Source organism: Astatotilapia calliptera, chromosome 3, assembly GCF_964374335.1.
Source record: "Astatotilapia calliptera chromosome 3, fAstCal68.1, whole genome shotgun sequence".
Classification (NCBI taxonomy): Eukaryota; Metazoa; Chordata; class Actinopteri; order Cichliformes; family Cichlidae; genus Astatotilapia; species Astatotilapia calliptera.
In genome coordinates this window covers 67,930,575-67,956,673 of record NC_137424.1, presented here as the reverse complement: position 1 = coordinate 67,956,673, position 26,099 = coordinate 67,930,575, and the positions used below count along the sequence as shown (strand labels likewise).

Here is a 26,099-nt window from a genome sequence, read left to right as displayed (position 1 = left end):
TACATAATGTGTCTATAACTCTATTCTCTGTCTTCACAAAATAATAATCCGGCAATTTAAACGTATTTACTGGTCTGTGGTCTTTATTACATGCTACACTCATTTCTGCTCTAGTAGTCGAACCTAACTGGTCCTAGTATACTGTAACGACTCCAGAAGTGTTACACATGTTTCATGCCTCTGTTCTTCAAATTTTCAAACATGACTTGACTACGTTTTGTCATAATAATAATAATAATAATAAATTTTATTTATGAGCACCATTCAAGTCACCCAAGGACACTTTACAATAGGATAAAACACTTAGTAAAACAATGGCAGAATGAGAACAATAAAATACAAGCACAAGATAAAATGAACAAACAGTGGATTCACAGTGAATATGCAGATTTGAACAGATGAGTCATCATCCTTAAGGGATTAAATCACATCAGTTCCTAAATACAATGAGTAGTTGTCTTTCACACACTGTATGTTACAAGCACTGTAAATGTTGCTCTTTGTTATTTATAATCTGTTGATGTCACTTCCAGGAGAATCCTTTCTCAAAAAAGAGATGGGACACTTGTTCAATTGTTGGGAGCGGTGGGATTCTAACAAACAGCGGCTGTGGAAAAATGATTGATTCAGCTGATTTTGTTATTAGGTGAGAAAGATGTTCACTGTAAGGAATGGAAATCGTGATGAGGACTCTTCTCTCTGAAAGTAATATTTCATGTTATTTCAGGTGCAACCTTCCTCCTCTGGAAAATGAATTTCACAATGATGTCGGCAAGAAGACTAATCTTGTGACAGCAAACCCAAGCATCTTCATGCATAAGTGAGCAATTAATGAACCCGACATTGAACCGACTTGTTAGTTTATGTCTTGTTGCTTTAAGTCATGCGTTAATTTGCAGGTATGGGTCACTGACGGGACGTCGTGGGGCGTTTGCAGACAGTCTCCAACAGTATGGCAACTCCCTGCTTCTCTTTCCTTGCTTCTCCTTTGGTTTTACTCGCCCAGTTTGTCAGCGGGCTGTGTATGCCATTGAGGACATGGATATCCCTATCCAACCAATCTTCATAAACCCTAGGTATCTCGAAAGACTGGTCAAATTCTGGGAATCTCTGGGGTTAAAGGAATATCGACCTAGCACTGGATTATATATGACTAGCCTGGCACTGGAATTTTGTGAAACGGTGCATTTGTATGGATTCTGGCCATTTAGTAATCACCCAGATAAACTCTTTCCCCTGACTAACCACTACTATAATAATGTACCCTATAATAGGAAAGTCCATGCAATGCCAAATTAGTTTTCCCACTTGGTGGAGCTGCATAATGAGGGCGTGCTCAAGCTTCACCTTGGAGACTGTAAATCAGATCAGGTCTAGTTTGAATTTTGCAATAACAAAAGAATATGTTCAAGTATCCAACTGAGAGGCCAAGACATTTGCACTCAAATCCAAACGTATTAGAGAGATGTACACTACTTATTACATGATTAGTGCGCATGCGCCAACCAGCGTGCAGCCTGTTACAGTCGCTCCTGCTTTTCTCTTAGTTTAGCTCTTTTTTCTTACGTATTCTTTTTTTTTCTGACTTGTATTTTCCTCCGTTTTCTATCTCTTACTCAATCATGTGGATTGAGAGAGTTTTTGTTCTTCTGGTGGCCGTGGAACTGTTACTTTTATCATGGAACAGGACCGCGGCACATCTCCTACACGCACGGACTGTTTACTCCAGAGATCAGCTGATCGCCCTGATGCCGGCCGGCTCGCTGGCCAGGCCCGCAGAAGTGCCCGCAGAAGTACCAGCTGAAATTTGGAGGAAAACACATCGGGGATGCAGAGGTCAAGGACAGAAGAGAAGAAAAAAGGTGACGGTGAGACAGCGGAGGCTCGAAGCGAGGAGGAGGTTTAAACCGTGTCTGCCGTCTATCGTGATGGGAAATGTGCGATCGTTGGCAATTAAAATCGACGAGCTCTCAGCACTGGTACGGAGTCAGAGGGAATACCGAGAGTGTAGCCTGATGTGTTTCACCGAATCATGGCTGCACCAGGACATTCCCGATGAGAATGCTTCCGTGGAAGGCTTCCACACTGTTCGGGCGGACAGGGACAGCATCGCTAGCGGTAAGCGTAAAGGAGGTGGGCTTGCTGTTTTAGTTAACAACCGGTGGTGTAACCCTGCCAACATAACAATCAAAGAAAGGATTTGTTGCCCGGACACTGAACTGTGTGCTGTTGGACTCAGGCCGTATTATTTACCCAGGGAATTCTCTCACGTCATCTTGGTGGCTGTTTATGTTCCCCCCTCTGCTAACCCCACAGCTGCATGTGACACTATCCACTCTGCCATAGCTCGGCTACAGACTCAGCACCTGAGTGCCTTTATTGTGATCTCGGGTGACTTCAACCATGTATCACTGGACAATACACTACCAACATTCAAACAATATGTGGACTGTCCCACCAGGGGAGAGAAAACTTTAGACTTACTGTATGCTAACGTCAAGGATGCATACAGCTCCTCCTCCCTCCCCCCACTTGGTAGGTCAGATCATAACCTGATTCACCTCACCCCCCGCTATGTGCCAATTGTGAGGAGGGAACCTGTGACCACCAGGACTGTTAGGAGGTGGTCAGAGGAGGCAATAGCGGAACTACAGGGCTGTTTCGAGGTGACCGACTGGGAAACACTCTGTGAGCCTCACGCCGAGGACATCAATGGGCTTACTGAGTGTATCACAGGCTACATAACTTTCTGCACCGACTCCATTGTTCCAGCTCAGACTGTTCATTGTTACCCAAATAACAAGCCGTGGGTGACTAAGGACATCAAAGCCCTCCTCAACAACAAGAAGAGGGCTTTCAGAGGGGGCAACAAAGAGGAGGTGAGGAAGGTCCAGGTGTTACTAAAGGACAAGATCAGAGAGGCTAAGGACAATTACAGGAGGAAGCTGGAGTGGAAACTCCAGCAGAACAGCATGAGAGAGGTGTGGAGGGGCATGAAGACCATCACTGGATTCAGGCCAACCAACAGCAGGGGAGCTGAGGGAGGTGAGAATAGAGCCGACGAGTTGAATCTGTTTTTCAATAGATTCGACACCACAGTGTCTGCTCCCACCCCCACAACCTCACCTGCAGTCAGCCTGGAATCCAGAGCCACACCACTGTGCCAGCCTCTCTCTTCACATGTTGCCTCCTGTGAGATTCCTGACACCCCTCCCCCACCCATCACCTTCACTCAATACCAGGTTGAGATGCAAATGAGGAGACTTCACTCAGGCAAGTCTGCTGGACCAGACGGAGTGAGTCCCCTTGTCCTCAAGGCCTGTGCCCCCCAGCTGTGTGGAGTCTTTCATAAACTGTTTATGCTGAGTCTGAGTCTGCAGAGGGTCCCGGTGATGTGGAAGACATCATGCCTCGTCCCTGTACCAAAGACGCCTCGTCCCAGTGGCCCCCAGGATTACAGGCCCGTGGCACTGACCTCCCACATCATGAAGACCCTGGAAAGGCTCATCCTGGACCAGCTGCGACCCATAGTAAGACCACATCTGGATCCCCTTCAGTTCGCTTATCAGCCTCGTCTCGGAACAGAGGACGCCATCATCTACCTGCTCAATCGTGTCTACACCCATCTGGACCAGCCGGCGAGCACTGTGAGGGTCATGTTTTTTGACTTTTCCAGTGCTTTCAACACCATCAGGCCGACCCTCCTGGGTGATAAGTTAGCAGCGATGCAGGTGGATGCTTCTCTGGTGTCCTGGATTGTTGATTACCTGACAGGAAGACCACAATATGTACGTCTCCCACAGTGTGTGTCTGACAAGGTGATTAGCAACACAGGGGCACCACAGGGGACTGTCCTCTCCCCCTTCCTCTTCACCCTCTACACCACAGACTTCAGCCACTGCACAGAGACCTGCCATCTTCAGAAGTTTTCTGATGACTCTGCGGTGGTTGGATGCATCAGCAGGGATGATGAGACAGAGTACCGGGCTGTGGTCGACTCCTTTGTCACGTGGTGTGAGCAGAATCATCTGCAGCTCAACGTGGCAAAGACCAAGGAACTGATCGTGGACTTCAGGAAGACCAGGAAACACTTGACCCCTGTTTCAATCCAGGGGGTCAGTGTTGACATTGTGGAGGACTATAAATACCTTGGAGTACACATTGACAATAAACTGGACTGGGCTAAAAACACCACAGCACTTTACAGGAAGGGCCAGAGTCGTCTCTATTTTTTGAGGCGACTGAGGTCCTTCAACATCTGCCAGAAAATGCTGAGGATTTTCTATGAGTCTGTGGTGGCCAGTGCGATCCTCTATGCTGTTGCATGCTGGGGGAGCAGGCTGAGGGTCGCAGATGCCAACAGACTTAATAAACTGATCTGTAAGGCCAGCAATGTTGTGGGGATGGAGCTGGACTCCCTCAAGGTGGTGTCGGAGAGGCGGATGCTGTCCAAGATAAAGACAATGTTGGATAACACCTCCCACCCACTCCATGACATGTTGGTCAGTCACAGGAGCTCGTTCAGTGAGAGACTGAGATTACCGAAAAGCACCACTGAACGACACAGGAAATCATTCCTGCCTGTGGCCATCTCCCTGTACAACGCATCCACTTAACACACTGTTTGCTGCTACAACTACACATGTTTCTTTTCCAAATATTTATTTATAAGTGACTTATGTATGTATGTATGTATATATATGTATATATTGTACTATTCTTAGTTAGCGTATTGTCTGTCTTGTCTTAATGTTGGTTTAAAATGGAGCACTGTAACAAAAAATAATTTCCCCCAGGGATCAATAAAGTATTCTGATTCTGATTCTGATTATTTCAACAGTCTTTCTTTTAATTATTGTTCCATTTCATGTGTTAGAAATTAATTTTTTTGCTAAAGTTTCTTTTTAACAACATTTGCAGTGCATGGTCATGATAAAGTTGATACACTCCTCGTTAGGAGGGTACAATACGCTACAAGAAAATAGAGACTTTAGATAGAAATTGAGAAATCACAATTTGCTTTTAAGCCACTACTTCTGTTACAACCTTTATATTACTCTGCTAGTGGTCACTTTTGGTTCTGCAACAAAGACAATTCTCTGCAGCACTGACTGTTGACACTTTCAAACATAAACACTTTCAAGCATTTGTAAAAGGTTAAAAATGTGTGTTTAAGCCAGAAATATGAGTTAAACTAATATTTAAAAAGTTAAGGGATAAGAAGCAGGAGATCGCAGCAGACGGACGCCCGTCCCTGAGCCTGGTTCTGCTGGAGGTTTCTTCCTGTTAAAAGGGAGTTTTTCCTTCCCACTGTTGCCAAAGTGCTGCTCATAAGGGGTCATATGATTGTTGGGTTTTTCACCATATGTATTATTATAGGATATACTGTACAATATAAAGCGCCTTGAGGCGACTGTTGTGGTTTGGTGCTATATAAATAAAATTGAATTGAATAGAATAGAAGAGCATTCATAACTTATGGGGATTTAAGTTCAGTTCATGTCTTCAAACAAGGTAAAAAAAAATGGACACCCCCGTTATATTTTTTGTGCTTATTATGTCTTATTATATTTGCTGAATCACGGTTATCTTTACATGTTCTGTGGCATTACTTAAAGATACCACTAGATGGCGCCTAATGCTCAGGAGGAACGTAAACCCTCTTTGGAGGCAAATCTGCAGAATAAATCCTGCAGTTGAAACTGTAAACAAGCTCATGATCTGTGCCTCTTTATTTTAATGCACAGCTGCAGGATCTAGGATTGCACACCTCCCAGCCACCTGTCAGACCAGGGGGCACAACACAGTCAACTTATCAATTCTAAATCCACATAAGATTTACAGTTTTAAGACTTTGAAAGTACTGATAGAATTGTTTACCTGTGAGCCTGCAGTACATTGCATTTGTTACGATGCAGCTAAAGAGTCAACTGTCACAGCAAGCTAGCTTTCACTAGATTGTTCTTTAAAACATACAGATGTGGCTCTGATCCATTTGTTGTCAGTTTTTATGACAGGCACAGATTCATCATTGTCTTTATGGAAACTATGTACAAAAATGCAGTTTAAAATTTGTCTAAAGAATTAATATATATGATAAAAACCTGATTTATATCTATTAAAGTAGTACTTTACCCTGAACAATGAATTTGTTTTGTATTTGTATCCATGAAATTAAGTCAGTGAAAAAAACACTTTATATATGAATTTATTAACTTTGCTGCTTCACATGAATTTTGTTAATAATAAGCATTACATTTGTTTTTTCATTTTCATTTAATTATACACAGCAACATAATGACTCACATTTGTGCAACTTACAGGCAAATATCACAATCAAACACGGCACTTACAACTGCATCAAAAACATGACCTGTTTGAACATTTATCCTCACAATATATGTAATATTTACTTCTTTTTCTTTGGTAAAACTGACATAATAGCAATAAACTGAAGAACAATGTAGTAGCAAAGCAATCAGCCATAGAAGTTTAAAAGAAAATCTATACCCTGTGTCCACAAACACTGAAAAACACGCTAAGATGAATGTGTGCAGCTGCATAATTCGAAAGATATAATACTATGGTGGCATGCTTAGTTTGAAAAACAACTGAAGTAAAGTCTCATAAATTCAATTTCCTTGAATCAAAATGTACAAATAGACACGTCCAGTTTGTTCTAAATATATTCTGTGCACTGTCGACCTTCTGAATGATGTTCATGCTGTTTACAGTCTGGTTAAAGTAAAGAGAAGTGCGCACGGGTTTGCCACAACGCCTCAAATTTTGATCAGAAATCTTTGTAAAACCCATAGAACCACACAAATAAGAACAAAGAAATGAGACCAAAGCTAACTGATCCTGCAGCGAAACCAGATAATTGCAGTGGTGATAAAGACAATTATTATTATTGCTTTTTGTTTTAGTCTTTTTTCTTTTTTTTTGTAATAAAAATCTTTTTCACTGTTGAATTGATTTTCTTGTCTCACAAAAGTTGTGTGACTGTAACTCCATGTAAAGAACAGAAGATATCTACTAATCGGTTATACAAGTAATTGTTATCTGGGGTGTTGGGTGGACGGATTCGAGACCCTCAGCTGGACTGCAGTGGTTGGACTGGTGGACTACATCTTTTAGGGGGGAGATGGCATCTGGCTCTGATGGAAACACTGTAGCAAGACAAACTATCCACACTCAATCACAATCACTCGAGAATCACCAAATAACTTCACTCGTTTGTCTTAGGCAGTGGGACTAAGCTGGAGCGCCCAGAGAAAACCCACACAGACACAAGGAGAATGATGTAAACAGAAAGGTCAAAGGTCAGTTGGCGGTCAAAAGGTAGCTGAAGGATAAGCTATTTGTTTATTTGAGTGATTTATTTATTTGATTCAATAAAAGGACTAGATGTTGTAGTCCCTGATAATGCATTGCTTTAAATGGCGAGAATCTTGAGGGATGCCTGTTATGAGGAAAGGCAGCCCAGAGACATCGTTGTGTGCCTCAACTTTCCATCTTTAAGGCTAATCTGCCATTTTTAGGGGGATTAGATTTCTGATCTAGATTGTCATATTAAGATTTGGGACACATCGCCAGTACTGGACCTTGGATTCATCGGGTGTTTCGGCCATTATCACTAGACACCCTCATCAAGGAGGCCCTGCCAGGGTTGATCAGGCCCTGGAGTGTCTGTGGTTTATGTTAAATTGTTATTTCTTTTCTTCTTTCTTCTGTTTAGTTTCCTACAGTTCATCTATTCACTGCAACTGAGAAATAATGCTTAACTCTTTAGCATTTATGGAGCTTCACTTCTTTAAAGGGATAGAAAAGGTGATAGAGAGAAGCAAGACAAAAGGGACAAGATAGGAGAGAGCAGAGAGGAGAGCCAGAAGGGGGGCGCCTGATCTGGCTTCCCACACCTCCCCGCTGGATCGGTCTGTACGCTCTACCTCCCCACTGCCTCCCAGAAAAGGGAAGAAGAGCAGATAATCATTTTTTATTCATTTATTTGTTCATTAGTAGAAACAAAGAACATGAACACCACCTCTGCTCTGTCCGATGTCACATAAGACGTCACTGATTGGATTGTCTTCTATAGCTTCCACTTGATTAGCTGAAGCGAAACCAAAAGGAACAGCAGTATGACGCTGTGCAAGTTTTGATGACACGTTTAAAGTCATTGATATACTTTTACATAGTTCTGAAAAAACCAAACCTGAGACAAATCCAGAGGTCCGAGTGTCACCTTCAGGTTTTCTAACATCACAAAGTTTTATCAACAGAATTATTGAAATGAGTAGAGTTGCAACACAGACTGTTAAAAAGAATGACAACACAGAGACAACAGGCGGGGAGAGTGATGTATCACAAGAGGTGCAACCAGGAGGTGTGGATGTAGGTGGAGGTGTGGTGGTGGGTTTGTCTAAAACAAAGCAAACACAGTCATGAAGTTGTCATCACATTGGGAATGTTGAAACCTGCAGAAACACAGACAGGTGAGTGTGTCACCTGTGATAGTGATCCAGCTGGATGGAGACTCTCCATGACCGCTGATGTCACACTTGTAGAGGCCTTCATCAGACCTGGAAACATGCTGGATGGTCATGTGACCTGTAGGCTGCTTCCTGATGAGGGAGCCATCTTTATAGAAAGCAGCTGGGAGGTTGGAGGGAGTGGTCTTTGTTTTACAGAGCAGAGTGACGTCATCTCCCTCCATCACAGGGAGGACAGGACTCTGCAGGATCACTGATCCACCTCAACACAGAGACAAACTACAGCATTTCATCCATTTACACACAGCTTCATCAACACTAACTCCACACACTCAGCTTACCAGCGACTGTCAGGTTAACCATGTTACTGATGGTACTCTGATTGGACTCACACCAGTAAACTCCACTGTCCCATGTAAAGAGATCAGTGATTTTCCAGGAAGAACTATTCTTTTTTTCCCCAGTCGACCCCACACAGAGTCCTGTTTTCCGTGTTTGTGTTTCTCCTCAGAGTCCATCCAGCAGAGCTGTCGTCCTCCTCACAGCTCAGAGACACAAAATCATCTTTAAAGAACTGAGAGCTGCTGGGACTCACAGTCAGACGAGCTGTGAGGGTTAAAAGAAAAATTATGTTGATCTTTTTTAAAAATAATGCCACAAAATTATTCCTACATTCAGTAGTTTTACATTAGTAACCCCCACTGAAAGAAGGAGTAACAGACTTGGTCATTTAACATAATTGGAATAAATAAATGAAAAAAGGTTACTGACCTTGATTTGCTGCACAGCTCAGCACTAAGATCAGAACTGAAGAGAAATAAAACAGTTCACTGAATCACCAAGAGGAAAACAATTTAGTTTTCTAAAGGTAACCAAGGAACATTAAACTCTGGTGTCTCCTTTTATTATGTGGCAACCACATATTAAGAGGAGACACTAGATTGAAGAAAAAGAAGATAGAGATGCACTGTAAAAAAATATTCCGTAGAAAAACAGAAAATGTCCTGGTAATTTTCTGCCAGTACATTTTCTGTTTTTTTTACGGAGGTTTGACGGACCTTTCTGTAAATGATAAAACGGAAAATTCTGTAGATTTACAGTATACTCTCTGTACTATTTACGGACATTTCCTTCAGCTATAAAACAGAAAATTCCGTTTATTCACAGTATATTTTCTGTATCATTAACTGATATTTTCCGTTAATAGAAAAATTGAAATTTCTGTTTATATTACTATTTCCAAGCACTTCTTTTCACTGTAACTCATTAAATATAGTTCTTTATATCCTTAAACATACATTTCTATGCAATTACAACCTAGTACACCATGTACTCAAAAATTCATAAATTAAAACTTAAATTAATTTGTGCTTCGTACACAACAACATTGGTACAATTAATGTTAAATATTCTTTTATTCTCCTTAACTCAAACACTATACTAAAATATAATGACAGCATCCATCTTGTCATAAAACTACTAAACAGCTGATACATGAACAAAATAACTCACAAGCTTTCAAATTTGAGCATTTTTATTACCTTGAAATCAGGTTGCCCTCATGTAAATGTGTTTATTTACATTCATTCAAGTGGCTACCAAGTGTTTTCTTCAAACAGGACACCTGACAAACAAAAAATGTCATATTTAACGACATGTTCACATTTAATAATATCCAGAGTACCTTTGAGTTATAATCACTGCCTTGTGGTAGTTTTGCCTCAGCCAAATGGTTAAGGTGTGGTTTACATCCATCTCTGTCCACTTATGATACAGTATACACATGTAGTCAGTTATAGCCAAAGACCTTTGATTACTGAATTGCATTCACTTCATTAATGAAGTGAATGTAATTCACATTTGTGTGAACATTTGTCTGAGATTAACTCTTTGGGCTCTTTACCTTACAATATAACATACTTGAGTCAAAATTTGTTGACTGTTTAAGTGGTGCCACATGAATACAACTGAACAAATCTAAAGAAGATGTTCCTGAACTTTGGGTTTATTCGAACAGGACTGATGGATAACCACAGGACTTTTCCCCATATGATAACTACAACACATAATAAATTAAGACAGATTACTGTCCCAAACTTAAAGATAAAAGTGTATTTACAGGACTTGTTTTGTCAGTGAGGAGCAAAGTATAATTAGAAGTGCTTGTTCTGATGAAAAGTTAAACTGTAAACAGCAGCATAGTGAATAAGGATCTGTGTCCACGAATCCTCAGCAGTGACAACACTTAAACATCATAGTTCAAAATCCTTAATGCACACCTTTTTCTCCACGGTGTTCAAATTCTCTAAGCTGGTTAAGTAGAGGAAAAAGTCTGACATATTTCATGACCATTAAATGTTAGACAAGGCTCTGAAAACGAGGTTACAGTTACAAACAAAAACCTCTGCTTGTGCGCACAGACCCTAAATCACAACAAATAAGACAATAGTAAGACAAATTACTACAAAGTCTTGTTACCGCTCTTCATATAACAGTGTGACAAAGTCCTGAATCCAGCCTGCATGTTAGTACATCAAGGTCCATCTGAGCTTTAAGTAAAATACACACAGCTTTTCCTTGGGTTTTAAGAGTTGCTCAGTTCATACAGGAACTGCAGCAGTCGGAGTTAACGTGTCGCTGTGTTGCTCCTCCGTGTCAGCCATTGAGACTAGTCGCAATTTATTCTGAGGAAAAAAAGAGAAACAACAAGACATTTTTAAAAAGTTTGTATTTTTATAATTTTTTTTTACCTAGAGCATAAACAACATAAACAAAAAAAGGATTAGGGCTGTGCGATATGACGATATATATCAGATTACGATATAAAAATGTCTATCGTTTCATATTATACACTATTCTTTGTTTTGTGGTGTTGCAAAATAAACTGTTTACGGCAATATTTTTTTCATGGTTTTGATGGTCACTGTAGTTGCTATATTATTTCTTAAAGTTCTCTCCTTCTCTTATACTTAAAATAACCACACTATGGACGGACAAGTGACTGTTTTTACGCGTACTTTCGTTACCAACAATGAGGATAAAACCATCGTGTGGCTCCGCCGTCCGCTTGTTTATTTTCCACATAAACCTTTCACAATAAAGCTCAAGTTTCTGTTGAGACTTTTCAAACTAAACTGAAATGATATACATTATTCTCAAACATAAAATTTCAGAATATGCATCAAACAAATGACCTCAAATAAAAACATCAAGTAACTATAAATGGCGCTTACAGTCACCACGCAGATGAAGGCACAGAGAATACCAGCATGGCCAGCAAGGATGAGGCAGAACCAGAAGGACCAGTCAAAACAAATCGAGGACCTTATTGTTAAATGAGGGGCTACCTCTGTAGCATGGACATGGTTTGGTTATGAAAAGTCTGACACGCCCCAGAAAACTGTACTATGCAAATTATGCCACAAACTGGTCCCCACCACCACTCGAACACGACAAACCTCTTTAACCACCTACACAAGAATCACATGAAAGAGTTTCGAGAGAGTTTACGAATGAAAAGCAAAAAAGAGTCGTCAGGTGCTCAAAATAATCCTTAGACTCAAACGTTAGAACAGGCTTTTCCTTGCAGCACGCCGTGTAATAAATACTCAGAAAGAAAATGGCGGCCATTTAAACTCATGTCTAAAAATGTATAGTTTCATGCATCGGTCAAAACACTCGACTCCAGGTACACGACGCCCAACTGAAAACATTTCACATAAGTCGAGTTGCCCGAGAATCACAGAATTTACAGAAAATGCACTATTTTGTGATATATATCGTTATCAGGAGAGATACGTCTTATATTGGGATATGAGATTTTGGTCATATCACGCAGCCCTACAAAGGATTATAATTCACGTAGAGTTGCATACACATAACACCATTCTGTTGCAACAAAAGCAGTTTATAATTAAAGTAACATACATACCTTGAAAAACTAAATCAACCACAACATTAAACTCACCTTGTGTTTGTAGAGAAGGTGATCAGGGTTTTTCTTCATTTCCTGAGACCAGCTGCTCTGGATCATCACCAGCTTGTATCTTCATCTTTTTTTTCCACTCGGGGAAGTCTTTCCTTTTCTTGGCCATTGCTCTGCACTGGAAAACCAAAGTGTGTGATCAAAGGTGAAATAAGGGATATTTTTCCACTGCAGGACTTAAAGTGCTTCAAGTAGTGATAGCTGTTGATCCATTTCTCAAATAATCTGTAAGGATCTGGATTTTTAAGAAAGATACAAATATCTCTGCTTATATTTGGCTAAAAGCTTGATATAGACAAGGCATATAGAGCCCCTGCACACCAGCACTGCGCTTACATTATAGTTCAATCAAGAAATAGTTATTATTGATTTATTATTGAATTTTTTTAGTAATCATTTTTAGTATTTAATCACATTAGCACAGTGGGGTGACAAAAATATTCCACATACAAAAAAATGCTGCTCAGCATTTCATAAATTACATTTTCAACAAATGTTGGAGTAAAAACACAGTTACAGGGAAAATGTGTCTGTCTGTAAATATTAACTAAACATTTCTATGTGCTACAAAATAGACATACTGTAATTGTAAATGTGCTGAGGTGAAACTATACTTTCAATAATTTTACCACTACAGTCTGTTAACCACCGAAATAATCTATGCTGGTCAGCTAGCTAAAAGTCTTTACTTTAGCAGCCCAAATCAGAGGCTAACATTAGCATTTGCTAGCGTAAGCCAGGAAGGTCTGAGGCTTAAACTAGGGTTAGTGTAACTTTGCCTGAAACCCTTTAAAGTGTACAGTAGAGCCAACTGTAAAACACAGGTATTGATACAGTACTTATTAGAGTCCTAGAATAATTTCTAGAACCATGAAGTTCTCACTTTCCCAGTTATCCACATCGCTGACTTTCGCTAATTAGCTAGTCAGCAGTCACAGCTGTGTAATACCCAGAGAGACACAGACAGCTAACTTTAATATTTATGAAAACTGGTTCAGCCACTGAAGGGCAAAACTGGTGGTATCACAGTAAAAATTATTTTAACATTAACTAAAATAAAGCTTAAGTCATGTTAAACCTAAATAACAATTATTTTAAAAAATGAGTCAGCAAAATATTCCTGACTTGTCTGGAGACAGCCGAAACCAGTTAACAAATAAATTAACAATTCTTTCTAAATAAAAACACGGAGTCTTTTGAAAAACATTATTTTAATAAAACGAAACATGAGTTTTAATTCTTACCACAGAAATTTGAAGGCAGTTTCTCCAACTTCAGAATCCAAAATCCAGATGAAGCCTGAAAGAAGCCTAATGGCTGCTTTTGCGCTTACTTTTCCCTCCTTTTCAGGTTCTTTTTCCCACAATGCATTGCAGTAGTTTAGAAATACAGAAAAATACCTGTAAATGACTAATACGGAAAATTCCTTCACGTTTATACAGTAGATTGTACTGTATTTTTACGGATTTTTTTTACAGTGTGGATACGATGCACTGTAGAATCCAGGCAACAACATCACCCGAGAAGTGAGGAGAAACAGGACTACACAGTAAAGAGACCTCCAAAAGTACAGCGAGAAGTTTGGATAGACCTGCAATGAGATCAAGATGCAGAGATCCATGCCATTCGTATATAGGTGTTTTTTTTAATGTGCAGGGTAAAGAGGGCTTACCATAAACAAATACAGACAAGAGGGGTATGTTGCATCTGGGTTATAAAGTATTGAATCTGGGATAGCATTGTATAGGGCAGACACCTCCAAGAACTACAAAGTAATGTCTTGATTTTTTTTCTTTTTTATGCTGCTACTGTGCAAGAAAACTCTGCGGTCCTAAAAATAAAACCTGAGCAGTTAAAGTGTTTTCATCAGAAACAGGAAACTAGATCACCGCACAGCTGCTAGTTTCCTGTTAATCACAGACTGAAAAAATAGATGCTCCACACAGATTAATGCATCATCTTAGTGTTAAATGCAAACGCAGAACAACTGCGTTTGCGTTTAACACTCATAGTGCTACCTGCTCTACTTCCTGAAATAAGGCTTTTAGTTTTATTTGCTAAAGTTGAAAGTGATTTTTATGCTTTACTTGTATTGAGAATGATTTAATAATCTTGAATTAGAATATTGATTGTTAATTTAAGATGGTTAATTTAAACAGACAGTCTGAGCCACAGCTTGCCTCATTGGTGAGACTGGTCTAACCCATTTACCGTAACATCAGAGGAAAGGACACCACACTGCTGCTGCTGCATTACCAAACAAGTTGTCTGCAGGCACTGGCGACATCATACTGCTCAATTCACTCACTGAGACCACAGCCTCACTTCAGGTTTGACAGCATTTCTAGCAGGTAGCGGCAGACAGCTTGAAAGTGAATTGAGGCTGCAGTTTGGGGGAGGTCTCAGAGGGACTGGCAGCAGGGTGGGTATATCCACAAATACTATCATATGTAGATAAAGAAACAGAAGGGATGAAACTGGTCTCCATAAATGATCTCCAATTCTAAATGGATACTTTATATAACATTTCTTGCTAGTACTGGTTTCAACCATCTTTTGCCTTCTTCATGGCGGAAATTTATTCACCTCAGAGAATTTAGTCTATATTGGCAAGATATCATCACACAGTTGCTGAAGACTTGTCAGCTACTTGTCCACAATTCAAAGCTCTCCTTTCACCAAATCCAAAAGGTTCTCTAATGCATGTGGTGCTGTGGCACATCAGCTTTAACTTTCCACATGTTGGGTTGTCAGAAATGTTCTTCTGCACAACTTGGATGCAATAGGTGGTCTGGACTTCTTTAAGTTACTTGAAGCCATAACCTCCCATCCAAATGTTGCAGAAAAATGGAGAGTCGTGAAACCAGGCAACATTTTTCCAATCTTCTTATGTCCTTTTTTAGTGAGCCAATGTGAACTATAGTGTCAATTTCTTCACAGCAGTGACTTCAACTTCCTCTTCTTGCCTGGAAGTTGAGGATCACAGTTATTTATGTGATAACCTGGCTGATTGTGGCTCAAGAGTTGGCAGTTCGTCTTGTAATCGGAAGGTTGTTTGTTCGAGCCCCGGTCTCGGTTGTTGTGTCCTTGGGCAAGACACTTCATCCGTTGCCATCCGTTGCCACCATCCAACTGGTGGTGCCAGTATGCGGCAACCTCGCCTCTGTCAGTGCACCCCAGGGCAGCTGTGGCTACAATGTAGCTGCCATCACCACTGTGTGAATGGGTGGATGACTGGATGTGTAAAGCGCTTTGGGGTCCATAGGGACTAAGTAAAATACAATACAGGCAATTATTATTTAATCAACCTCAATAACCCTGTGGAAAGGATGAGACGCTGGAATTTTCTCATACTAGATGATGACAAATGGTGTAGATATCCTAAATATTGAGAGATCCTCAGATTAAACCTTATTTGTTTCATTGGTTTCATTTTGATTGAGAATAATTTGACCTATCAGAGACCAGCAGCTTGATTCTGGTGGTTGGATATAATAATGTCTAAAAAAACCAAACCCACAAACTTACAATAAACAGACAAAATGGGGAACCGGTAACAGATAAGATAATGTTTGAAACTTATCCGAAACATTTCCATATCTAAACTCTTCCAGGCCTATTTACTGCAAGACAATTGATCATAAGAGCAGCTTCAGCTGTTCCACTGGAACAATGTCTAACTGGCATCTGTGAAGCCCCACACTTACTTCAGTCCTTACTCTGTACTTCTAAATATCAGCTTTAAACTGAATTTATCATGTGAATTGTTGCATCATTTAACCCCATCTGTGATTCTTTTACCTCACCTTCTTCTGAATATCAGATTTCCCCCTGAGTAATTACAGTATTTTAGTAATAAATAAATAAAATTTGCCAGATCTGTGTCATGGTTGACCCAGGGAGCAGAGACAGCACATACTGAATTTAAGATCTTTATTTTACAAAAGCAAAATTGTAAGTCATCATTTTCCTTACTAAGTACTGGAGCTACATCGTGACATTAAGGCGACATCAGGGAAACATCAGACATGATGGGCTTGGAGTACTGAGTGTAGGGAGACAAAGGAGTGATGGCTCAAAATGACTCCTCCTGGCAGTTCTAAGTGATTAGCTCTAATGTTTGTACGGACTTTCAGTGAGTGATCAAAAACATCTGCAGGTACATTCAGTGTTGATATTTGACACATCTGAACCACAAGGATACAAAATAAACTGATTAATATAAACTGTGTGGAGTCGCAAATTTTGAAGCCAGCATGATAACCTTATCTAACGGATGATGTGGAGATCCAGCTTATTTAGATCTGATTAACATCAGTTCACTAAAGAAAAAGACCCCCTGAAAAGATTAGAATTGTTGAGACAGAGTTTAATACACTGAATCATCTGAACAGCAAGAAAGTACATAGCAAAGCAAGCAAAGCAATCTCGGGGGTGTAGAGTAGCACAAACAGCAAAGCCACAAAGACATGGAGAGAAGGACAACAGCCCTGGTGGATCCTCTCTCTATAGTGCCCGTTAACTGCCCCTGCTGCTGGGTAACGTTCCACCTGTCCTCCGGTCAGAAACAGCAGGTGCAGGGTCAGGTACAGGCCAAGGTCCTGCCAGGGGCTGGTAAGCGCTATACCAGGCAATCCTAAGGGTTAACTGATGGCACGACCACCACCAAACACGATCAGTTGTTTGGTGGTGGCTTTGCCACTTTGCGCCAGAAAGAGGAAACCGCCGGATGTCACATTAAACAACAGCAGCACGTTTAAGCTTGATCAGCTGTTGTTAGAATCCATCAAGATTCTATGAATTTGCTTTTATGGCTGCACTTGTGCTTGGGCTTAAAAGGGAGAATGGCGTTGCTGGAGACACCAAGTGAATAAACATTATTAATCTGCAAAGACTTGTAATTTATTAAAATTAGGAATGATGTTAGGAATATATTGTCTTTGTCAATGTGCTCCCCCTCCAAGCTGATCAAGTTTATCACTATGGTTTTGATAGACCATAAGGACTGTAGAGTGAAAGCAGGGCCTGTTGATTGAACTTTGTGTTAAGTTTTGGTATATTGTTTAACAGTTTATCTGTTTTTAAGCAATGTTTGTACCGATATTAAGATGTGAAAGCAGTATTATGTTTACATAACAGTTAAATAATAATAAAAAACATTAATGTTACTAAAATCAATGGATAATTATGTCAAAGTATTCTTTTATTTTATTTTTCCAAAATAATCATTTTGATCCTACTTGTGCAGACCTAGTTTGCAATGATAAAAACAACATTATTTTAGTTCACATTATTGCAGTTATTTATTTTCAAACAGACAAAGCAAAAATGAATTGCGCCTTAAAATTGCAGTTTGTCTGAACACAGGCAGATGGTGCTAATTCTGACATACTGCCTGGACTAATGGACTAATCTCTTCCAATCCCATGAGCCCCTTGGCAGCCAAAAGGACTTATAGTATTGCAAGATACAGGCAATAAACTGTCAAAATGTGTTTTCCAGTGTTTCTGGGTTTTTTTCATGTGTAATATATGTGTTTATATTGGTAAACCGATTGTAGATAATAGACTTTACAAAAGGCTTATATATAAAATAAAGAAATAACTTGTGTCGCAAGTATCTTTATGATTCCATGATATTGTGTCTAAATTTTATTCAATTGGGTCTTTTCTGCCCACTATCGTTATGCTACTGCTATATTATTCTTCAATTTCTGCCGGCCCCTTGGTCAGCTCACTCTTCAAAAACACATTTCTAATGTAAATGAGACTGTTCACCCGAATAAATAAATGACATCTAAATGTTGACAAGTCATTTACAACAGCTTAAATATTTCTGGCAAGTACTGGAAATTACTTTTTGGCAATAACACATGCAGAGAGCTTCAACTGAGAGACATGAAAGGCAGGATGAATTTTTTACAGAAGCAAAGGGAAAAAAAAGAAAGTATTTGTTCATTTTATACATGTTCAATCATATCTAAGATGTGAGTCAAGACATAACATGTTTTATATGACTGATTTGCAAAATGTAACTATTTAGATGGTAAAGATTTTGCCTTTGTTAATTAATCTACTATAATGTGTGTTTGTGTGTATCAACAGATGTCTGTCTGTACAAGCTCAAAGCTTTTTGTGATTGCTGTTGTCGGCGTGCTGATCATTATGTTTGCATTCTATTTCGGGAATTTGTGTAATTGGACAAGTGTAATGTAAGCCTACAGCTCTTACTAACTAATTTAACAAAATAACAACAAACAAACAAATCATTTAAAACAAAATATTAACCGACAAATAAACCCCAAAATATAAGTAAACTAACAACAAACTTTAACTAATTTCAAAAATAAGAACAAAAATAAAAATAAAGAACAAATAGCTCCAACATAGTCCTTCTACTGAAATACACATATTCACATCATATTTTGACTTTACACAAGTGTTGCCAGGTGAGTTCTTGAGGACACCTCAGCTATCTTTCACTCAGGTTTTTCTCAGTGGGTGAAAGCCATAGGCATTCAACCTATTTTGTTCCTGTTTCCCTATATTTTTAATCTTCTTATTATTCTAGTTGCTCCATTCTTTGTCCTTTTACTCCCACAGTTCTCAGGCTATTTTCACCATTCAAATTTCAAAAATTCTGCCATTTCTGATCTTACCTGCTATATCTTTTAGTGTCATTACTTTTGTACTTTTGAAAATATTAAGCTTTTTGTGCTGTTTTTTTGTCCCAATGACTACTGACAGCATAATTTTATAAAAAGTACTATGATCACTTTCATGTTAACAGTATCTTCATAAAAAACTGTGAACCATGGCCTTGTTGCCTTCCTATTCTATTTGCATTTATATTTTTATAGGAACATAAAAACTGAAACATTGGTGACTGAAGCATATATTGAGCTTGACATACCTGGTATTGCAGTTGCAGTCAAGGGTCGTACTATAACGCCCTGGATAGGATACTGCAGAGGAGAATTAGGCAAAGCAAAAAGTAGCTTGGATTGTATTGAATTAGTCCTGTTGAGGAGATGGAATTGGGAAAAATTACACAAAAGAATTTTGAGTACTCAGTAACACACACACACACACACACACACACACACACACACACACACACACACACACACACACACACACACACACACACACACACACACTTTAAATTATTTTATTACTGAACTGTAAGTCTAACAGTTCCCGGAAAGCTCCCACTCATACATCCATCTCCTACCTGGCTTTGTATTGCTGGAACTCTTTAGCTCGTCGCTGCATTAATTCCTCATACTGGTCTTGTGGGAAGTGGTCTTTGAGGATTCTAGAGCCATCAGGACAAGTGCATGGACCAGGTAAACGGTGTTGTGTGGGCAAAGATGACCTATAACTTAGAGAACCTGAAGAGTGCCTGTAATATGGAAGTCCTGAAGAGTCACAATTCAACATCAACATTTAAATGAACTACTACAGTCAAGTATAAAAGAAAGTATATCCTTATGTAATGTGATCCTTATGGCAGCCTCAGCATGGCCATCCTTTTCATCATTGGATTCCTTCTCATCAGTCATTTCTTGGTCTGGATTGCATGGATTATATTCCGTGCCACCTTCAGATGCAGACAATTTCTCCTCTAATGCATCCCCACCATCAGTTTCCTGGCCTCTCTCCTCCTCACCAGTGTAGTGATCAAATAAGTAGTAAAGAGCCTCACTTAGGTTATATATCGCTGTGTCATGGTGCTGACACCCAGTGACCTGTGAGCAAGGCCTCAAAAAAAGCATTGTTCACCAAATCTACGAGAAATGTTCAATGATACAATGATACTGCCAACAGAGGAGTCGTTCTCATGGAAGGGAGGCTCTATTGGGCAAACATTTCCAGAGTAGTTGCCAGGGAACCTAGTGTGTGTGTGTGTGTGTGTGTGTGTGTGTGTGTGTGTGTGTGTGTTTACGGCCATCTGAACTCAGTTATTTACAGTAATTGTTGTCTCCACCATTCATTTCTAGTGACCGGTCATTATTGACCGGAAACAGTAGGTGTACAAATGTTGAATAAAATGAATTAGAGATCATTCACGAATTTCCCAGAACATTTCTAAACATATATGCAGTTCTCTCTACAATGATCGTGACAAAGACACTATCAAAAAATACATCCATCCATTTGCTTATCCTTTTCAGGGTCACGGGGGGCACTGGAGCCTATCCCAGCTGTCATAGGGCGAGAGGCGGGGTACACCCTGGACAGGTCGCCAGTCTGTCACAGGGCTAACACACAGGGACAGACAACCATTCGCACTTACATTCACTCCTATGGACAATTTAGATTGTTCAATTAACCTATCCCCACAAACTGCACATCTTTGGACGGTGGGAGGAAGCCATAGGCATTCACCCAGGGAGAACCAACGCAAACACGGGGAGAACATGCAAACTCCACACAGAAAGACCCCGGCCTGATGGTGGAATTGAACTCAGGACCCTCTTGCTGTGAGGAAACAGCACTAACCACTGTGCCACTGTGCTGCCCCTACTATCAAATAATCAATACGTAATTGACGTGCAGACTATCAGGGTTTTACAAATCTTGTGCACTGGTCATTTTCAGCACAGCACTGTTTTAGCTACATCAGTTTATCCTTCTCACTCAGTTGCTTCAGTCTATGTATGAAGCCATACATATCATATTTGTATGTCCACACACACACACACACACACACACACACACACACACACACACACACACACACACACACACACACACACACACACACACACACCAGGATACAGGAATACTTTACCTTTGTTTTTTGTAGGCTAGCGCACTTGTCCAATTAACACTGATGAAGGGAAAACCAGTTCTGCAGGGAGACCTACCTCAGCACTTGTGCAGGTGAAGCCAAAGGGCAGATTTGCTTCACCATATTTTCTAGTTTTTGGCTTAGAATGAAGTTGGTTTGGAAACACATTCAGCGATGCTTCATCTCCTGCTTTGCGTTTCTGTGGGCGCCCCGTGATAGCAACGTCAAAGCGTTTTGTCTCCCCCCCTGCAATGGCTCTGCACCCCCTCCCCCCGGGGGCGGGCCCCACACTTTGGGAAGGTCTGGTCTAATTGATCCCAGCTGTGTTTCACTCGTGTTTCCTATTCCCTCATTACTCCTTGTATATTTAAGCCCAGTGTTTTCCTCATCGTACCTTCTCATGTGTATAAGTCTCGCTGCGTTTTTAGTTTCAAGTGTTAGCACCTCATTTCTAGTTTCCTGGTGTTTGAGTTTTCATTTCTCAGTGTTTTTGTTTCCATTTTTCTAGGTTTGTTTTTGTGAGCTTATGTTTTGTAAAAATTTTCACAGCAATAAAGCTGCTGCCTTAAGTTAATCTTTTGTGTTCGAGTTCTGCATTTGGATCCACCTCCTGCCTGCCTGCCACAGCCCCAGGAATACTAGCAACCACTCTTGTGGAAGCTAATGGGGTTCCTTATAAATAAACAAATAAACATCTGGGTATGCCATTATAAGCGTTCTGAATTAGGCATAAAATCATCTATTTCCCCTCAAAAAATAAAATAAAATGAACTTAGAAATAAATAAAATGAATAAGGATCAGGCATAAAATTAACTGTTTTTGCTGTCTGTCCATGTTTAGAAATATGTATTAATTTATCACAGCTGGTTGAATAAAGCTATTCATCGTCATTGTCAGCTAATATAATTTGTTCATTGTCTATTTTTAAGAGATAGGATGCAGTCAACAAACTTTTAAAATAGTGTTATGTAAAAAAAGGAAAAGACAGAAGTTTTAATTTTTAAAACTAGCATCTGAAAACGCAACATTTCTGATTAGTGGATGAACTGCTACATTTCCTGAGCTACAGCGACCTCATTAGAGTAATCTTTAGCATCCACTATTCTCAGTCCTTTATGCTTACGCTGACCTTTTCTACTCAAAAAGGCACATTTCAATTTTGTAAAGTAAATTTGTAAATTGTTTTGAACAGAAAATGCAGACCTGAATGAGGTTTGGACAGGTGAAGATCCTGATGCTGGGTTCAGAGAGAGGAGCTGTCAGATTGGATCGTTGTTTTCTGGACGTGATGATGGAGTCCGAGGCGGCGGTCTGGATGCTCGTGTGTGTCAGAGAGAAGCAGACATTTTTATAAGACCCTGGAAAGCCACACCTCTGCTGCGATATTCATCCATATTTACTTTGCAGGAACATCAGAGAGTTTCACCTTTGGAGTCCAGGTGAGGGAGGGCTGATACCTTTGCATGTTGTCTTTGTGTCCTCCTCCAACTCTAAAGATGTGCAGGTGCATTGGTGACTCTGAACTGGTTTTAGTGTGGACTAAAAAAGGTTCCTAAAACTCCGAATGCACAAACCATCAGCCATGCTGTGTGCTTTCAGCTGAGGGAATAATCTCTGTGTGTGTGTGTGTGTGTGTGTGTGTGTGTGTGTGTGTGTGTGTGTGTGTGTGTGTGTGTGTGTGTGTGTGTGTGCATGTTTAAGTAGGTAAATGTGACAGAGTCTCCTACACTAACGGCTGCTGTGGCTCTAATGAAGCTTCTGGGGGTGTCACTTTCAGAAATTTGAATCCTGGGAGAAATTGGACTAAAGTTCTGCAGAATGACTACAAATAATCATTCTGGCCTGTAATGTAATACTACTGCAACTTGTAACACTACAGAGTAGAGTATTTATACAGTGAGAATAATCAGATTACAATAATGACGGGAATGCAAAAAGAATATGTTACACACTGCGATATGCACAGAGCTCTGTGCTCACAGCACTTTGAGTCTTTTTCACCCTCTTTTTTTAAATGTTTTATTTTAAAGTTTTATAATTATGACAATCATCCACATATAAAACAAAAAACAACAACAACACAAAAAAACAAACATAATACACACTGGCAATAACATGTTGGCACAGTGAAACCCTCAGATCTGCCCAGTCTGGGGGAGCTCCCCTCCACCTCTTTTCAGGTCCCATGTCATCAGGTTTTTGCTACTGTCCATGCAGCTCTTACAGTCCACCCCTGGTGATATTTCGGAAGGGTATTTCCAGTCTATTTTATGAGCTGTCTTCTGAAAACAGTGGTCACGGCCTTAGCGGCTTTCCTTCTACCAGTGGTTGCGTGAAAATACTTAGCTAAGCTCTGGTTATATAACCCACCACCCCTCATCCCACATTACCACCTTCAACAAACCTCTCCCACTTCTTCCAGTTTTTATAAAATTGGTCCATTTTGAGGTTCAAAAAAGATGTAAGTTTTTCCATTCTATCAATTTCCTCCATTATTCCTATCCAATCTTTCTTTGTTGGGGTCTCTTTCTCCAGCCACCTCCTGATAAGCGCTTTTTTGCCTGCTCTCAACAGGATGTTTATCAGATATTTGTCCCTTAAGGAGACTGTTGATGGGATATCGCCCAGATACACAGGTCAGAAATCCAAATTTAATTTGAGACCAGTCACCAAGTAAATCACCAAGTAAATTGATTCGACCATTTCACTCCAATATGGTTGGATTATTGGGCATTTCCAAAATATATGAAAATGATCTGCCATGTTTTCCCCACAGTTTCTCCAGCAGTAGAAATCTGTCAGTTGACCTTTTTGTTTGTATTTTATTTTGGGGGTTATAAAAAACCTAATAAAATTTTTCCATGTGAATTCCCTCCAATAACCCAAACTAGTGGTTTCCATCTGTGTCCCACATATATTTAACCAACTGTCCTCTGATATGTTGATTTTAGCCTCGATAAAAAAGTAATCTAACCTGGAGTGTACTTTATGGGGGTATGAGAAAAACGTATAGCCCCTTTCCTTGGGATGTAACTCCCTCCAAACATCTATAATATTTCCTTCTACAAGAAGCTTTTTAACTGTTTTGGTCTCTCGAGTCGTCCTTTTAGTTTTGTTGTTGGAATCTAAGTGGGGCTGTAGTTGTATATTCCAATCCCCACCACAGATAAGGGTTCCCTTGGTGTGTTCCGTGATCAGATTAAATCATTTCTTAATAAATTCCTGATCATTGCCTGGCAGCCTGTAAATATTTAACAGAGTCACTGGTTTATGATCAATTTGACCCACTACCATAAATTATTCGTCCTTTTCTATCCCCTATAGATAAAATTAAAATACATTTATTTTCTTGGAAATCAGTATTGTAACCCCCCTTGCACACTTCTGTCTACATGATGAATAGTATAAGTGTTTGAACCCCAAGCGTTTTAACTGCTCATGTTCCGTATTGTTTAAATGGGTCTCCTGCCAAAATACTATATCATGCCTTTCCCTTCTCATTTTCGTTGCTATCTTTTTCCTCTTAATGGGGTTTTGAAGACCGTTAACATTCAATGATATTATCCTATACTCCTGGAATGACATGGTTTCTTCCTAAAATGCCATCTATGAGATAAACCCTCCCCGCCCCGAGCGATCAGTCTGGAAAAAACCAACCTGTGCCTAACTTCTACATCAGAGTCTTTTTCACCCCCACAGCTGGATGTGTCACTGATTTCAGAGCCGATTCCTGTCTCGAAATGACCTTTGACCTATTGATGGTCCTGAATCAGTTTGTGACTGGCTGAATTAAACATGGAGGTCAAACTGAGTAAAGAGCAAAAGGACACGTATGCTGAGTGAAGATGGAACAAAAGCCAGTTGTGATAACAGAACATCCTGCTGGTGTATTTTAATAAAATCTACACTCGACAGCTGCAGCTTTGTCTTCATGTTTGAGCAGACAATCATATCTGATCTACAACAACTGCTGTGAGCCTGTGAGTATGACATAAGCGTGTCAGCGAGAGTTTTACTGTTTTACATAAGGATAAGGATAAGCTTTTTTTGTCCATTGCAGTTGCCTGCACCCGAGATGACAGACCTAGATGACCATACATACAATATGCAAACTTACACTGGGGAGACAAGTCAGGCTCAACAAGTGAGTCATCATGAGGAGAAAGGACAAAAAACTCCATAGCACATAAGGAGCACAGACATCATCACACTATACGCGATGGAGGTATGTGGTGTGTGGTGTGTTCTGCGATGGAGCTGCAGGTTTGGTGGTGGTGATGTGTACAGCTGCCAGCGGGAGAGCTGCAGCTGTTGAATGTACTGTTACAGCAACCGTGCGATTATTGTAAGAATAAATTAAGCTGCAAAGCACGAAAATGCCATCGGGTCTGCCGTGGTGGCGATCCTTTTTTTTTTTTTGAAAAAAGTCTTAAGTGCACGCAAACCAGTAAACAAATTAAAACAAACACTGTTGATAAACTATAATACAAAAATTACAATTAAAATTCTAACCCTAACAAAAACAACTGGTAAAAATATAAATATAATTAATATGTAAAGAACTTAACAACCCCCAAAGTGTCTAAGTCATGTGACGTGACAGCGCAACACCGAAACATAAGAGGAAGAAAGAGGAGGACACAGGAGCGGCGAGGACACAGGAGCGGCGAGGACACAGGAGCGGCGAGGACACAGGAGCGGCGAGGACACAGGAGCGGCGAGTCCAGAGACCTGGCTGTTTCGTCTTTGCCGAAAGCACAGCGTTGTAAACAAGCAAAACTCAAAGTAAAGAATCTGTCTCACCAGGCTAGTATTGATCTGATAC

At 40.1% G+C, this 26,099-nt stretch overlaps 1 protein-coding gene and 2 long non-coding RNA genes across 3 annotated transcripts; 1 reads left to right on the top strand and 2 right to left on the bottom strand.

Moving 5' to 3' along the window:
• Window positions 1–521: 521 nt before the first annotated feature.
• On the top strand, window positions 522–1,377 carry LOC113017300 (alpha-2,8-sialyltransferase 8F-like; the record flags this gene model as incomplete). Its single annotated transcript, XM_026160469.2, is given in 3 exon segments — window positions 522–646; window positions 728–820; window positions 900–1,377. Coding segments are annotated over 3 exon segments (696 nt in total), but the record flags the coding sequence as incomplete, so codon positions are not given.
• A 4,783-nt stretch (window positions 1,378–6,160) lies between these two features.
• Window positions 6,161–9,110, bottom strand: LOC145425668 (uncharacterized). The gene is made up of 3 exons (XR_013906394.1): window positions 8,834–9,110; window positions 8,509–8,754; window positions 6,161–8,422 (listed from the first exon to the last, which is right to left on the bottom strand). It is a non-coding gene; the product is annotated as an uncharacterized LOC145425668 (long non-coding RNA).
• Window positions 9,111–10,793: 1,683 nt separating this feature from the next.
• Window positions 10,794–13,810, bottom strand: LOC145422561 (uncharacterized). The gene is made up of 3 exons (XR_013903872.1): window positions 13,722–13,810; window positions 12,460–12,595; window positions 10,794–11,176 (listed from the first exon to the last, which is right to left on the bottom strand). It is a non-coding gene; the product is annotated as an uncharacterized LOC145422561 (long non-coding RNA).
• Between the last annotated feature and the right edge of the window lie 12,289 nt (window positions 13,811–26,099).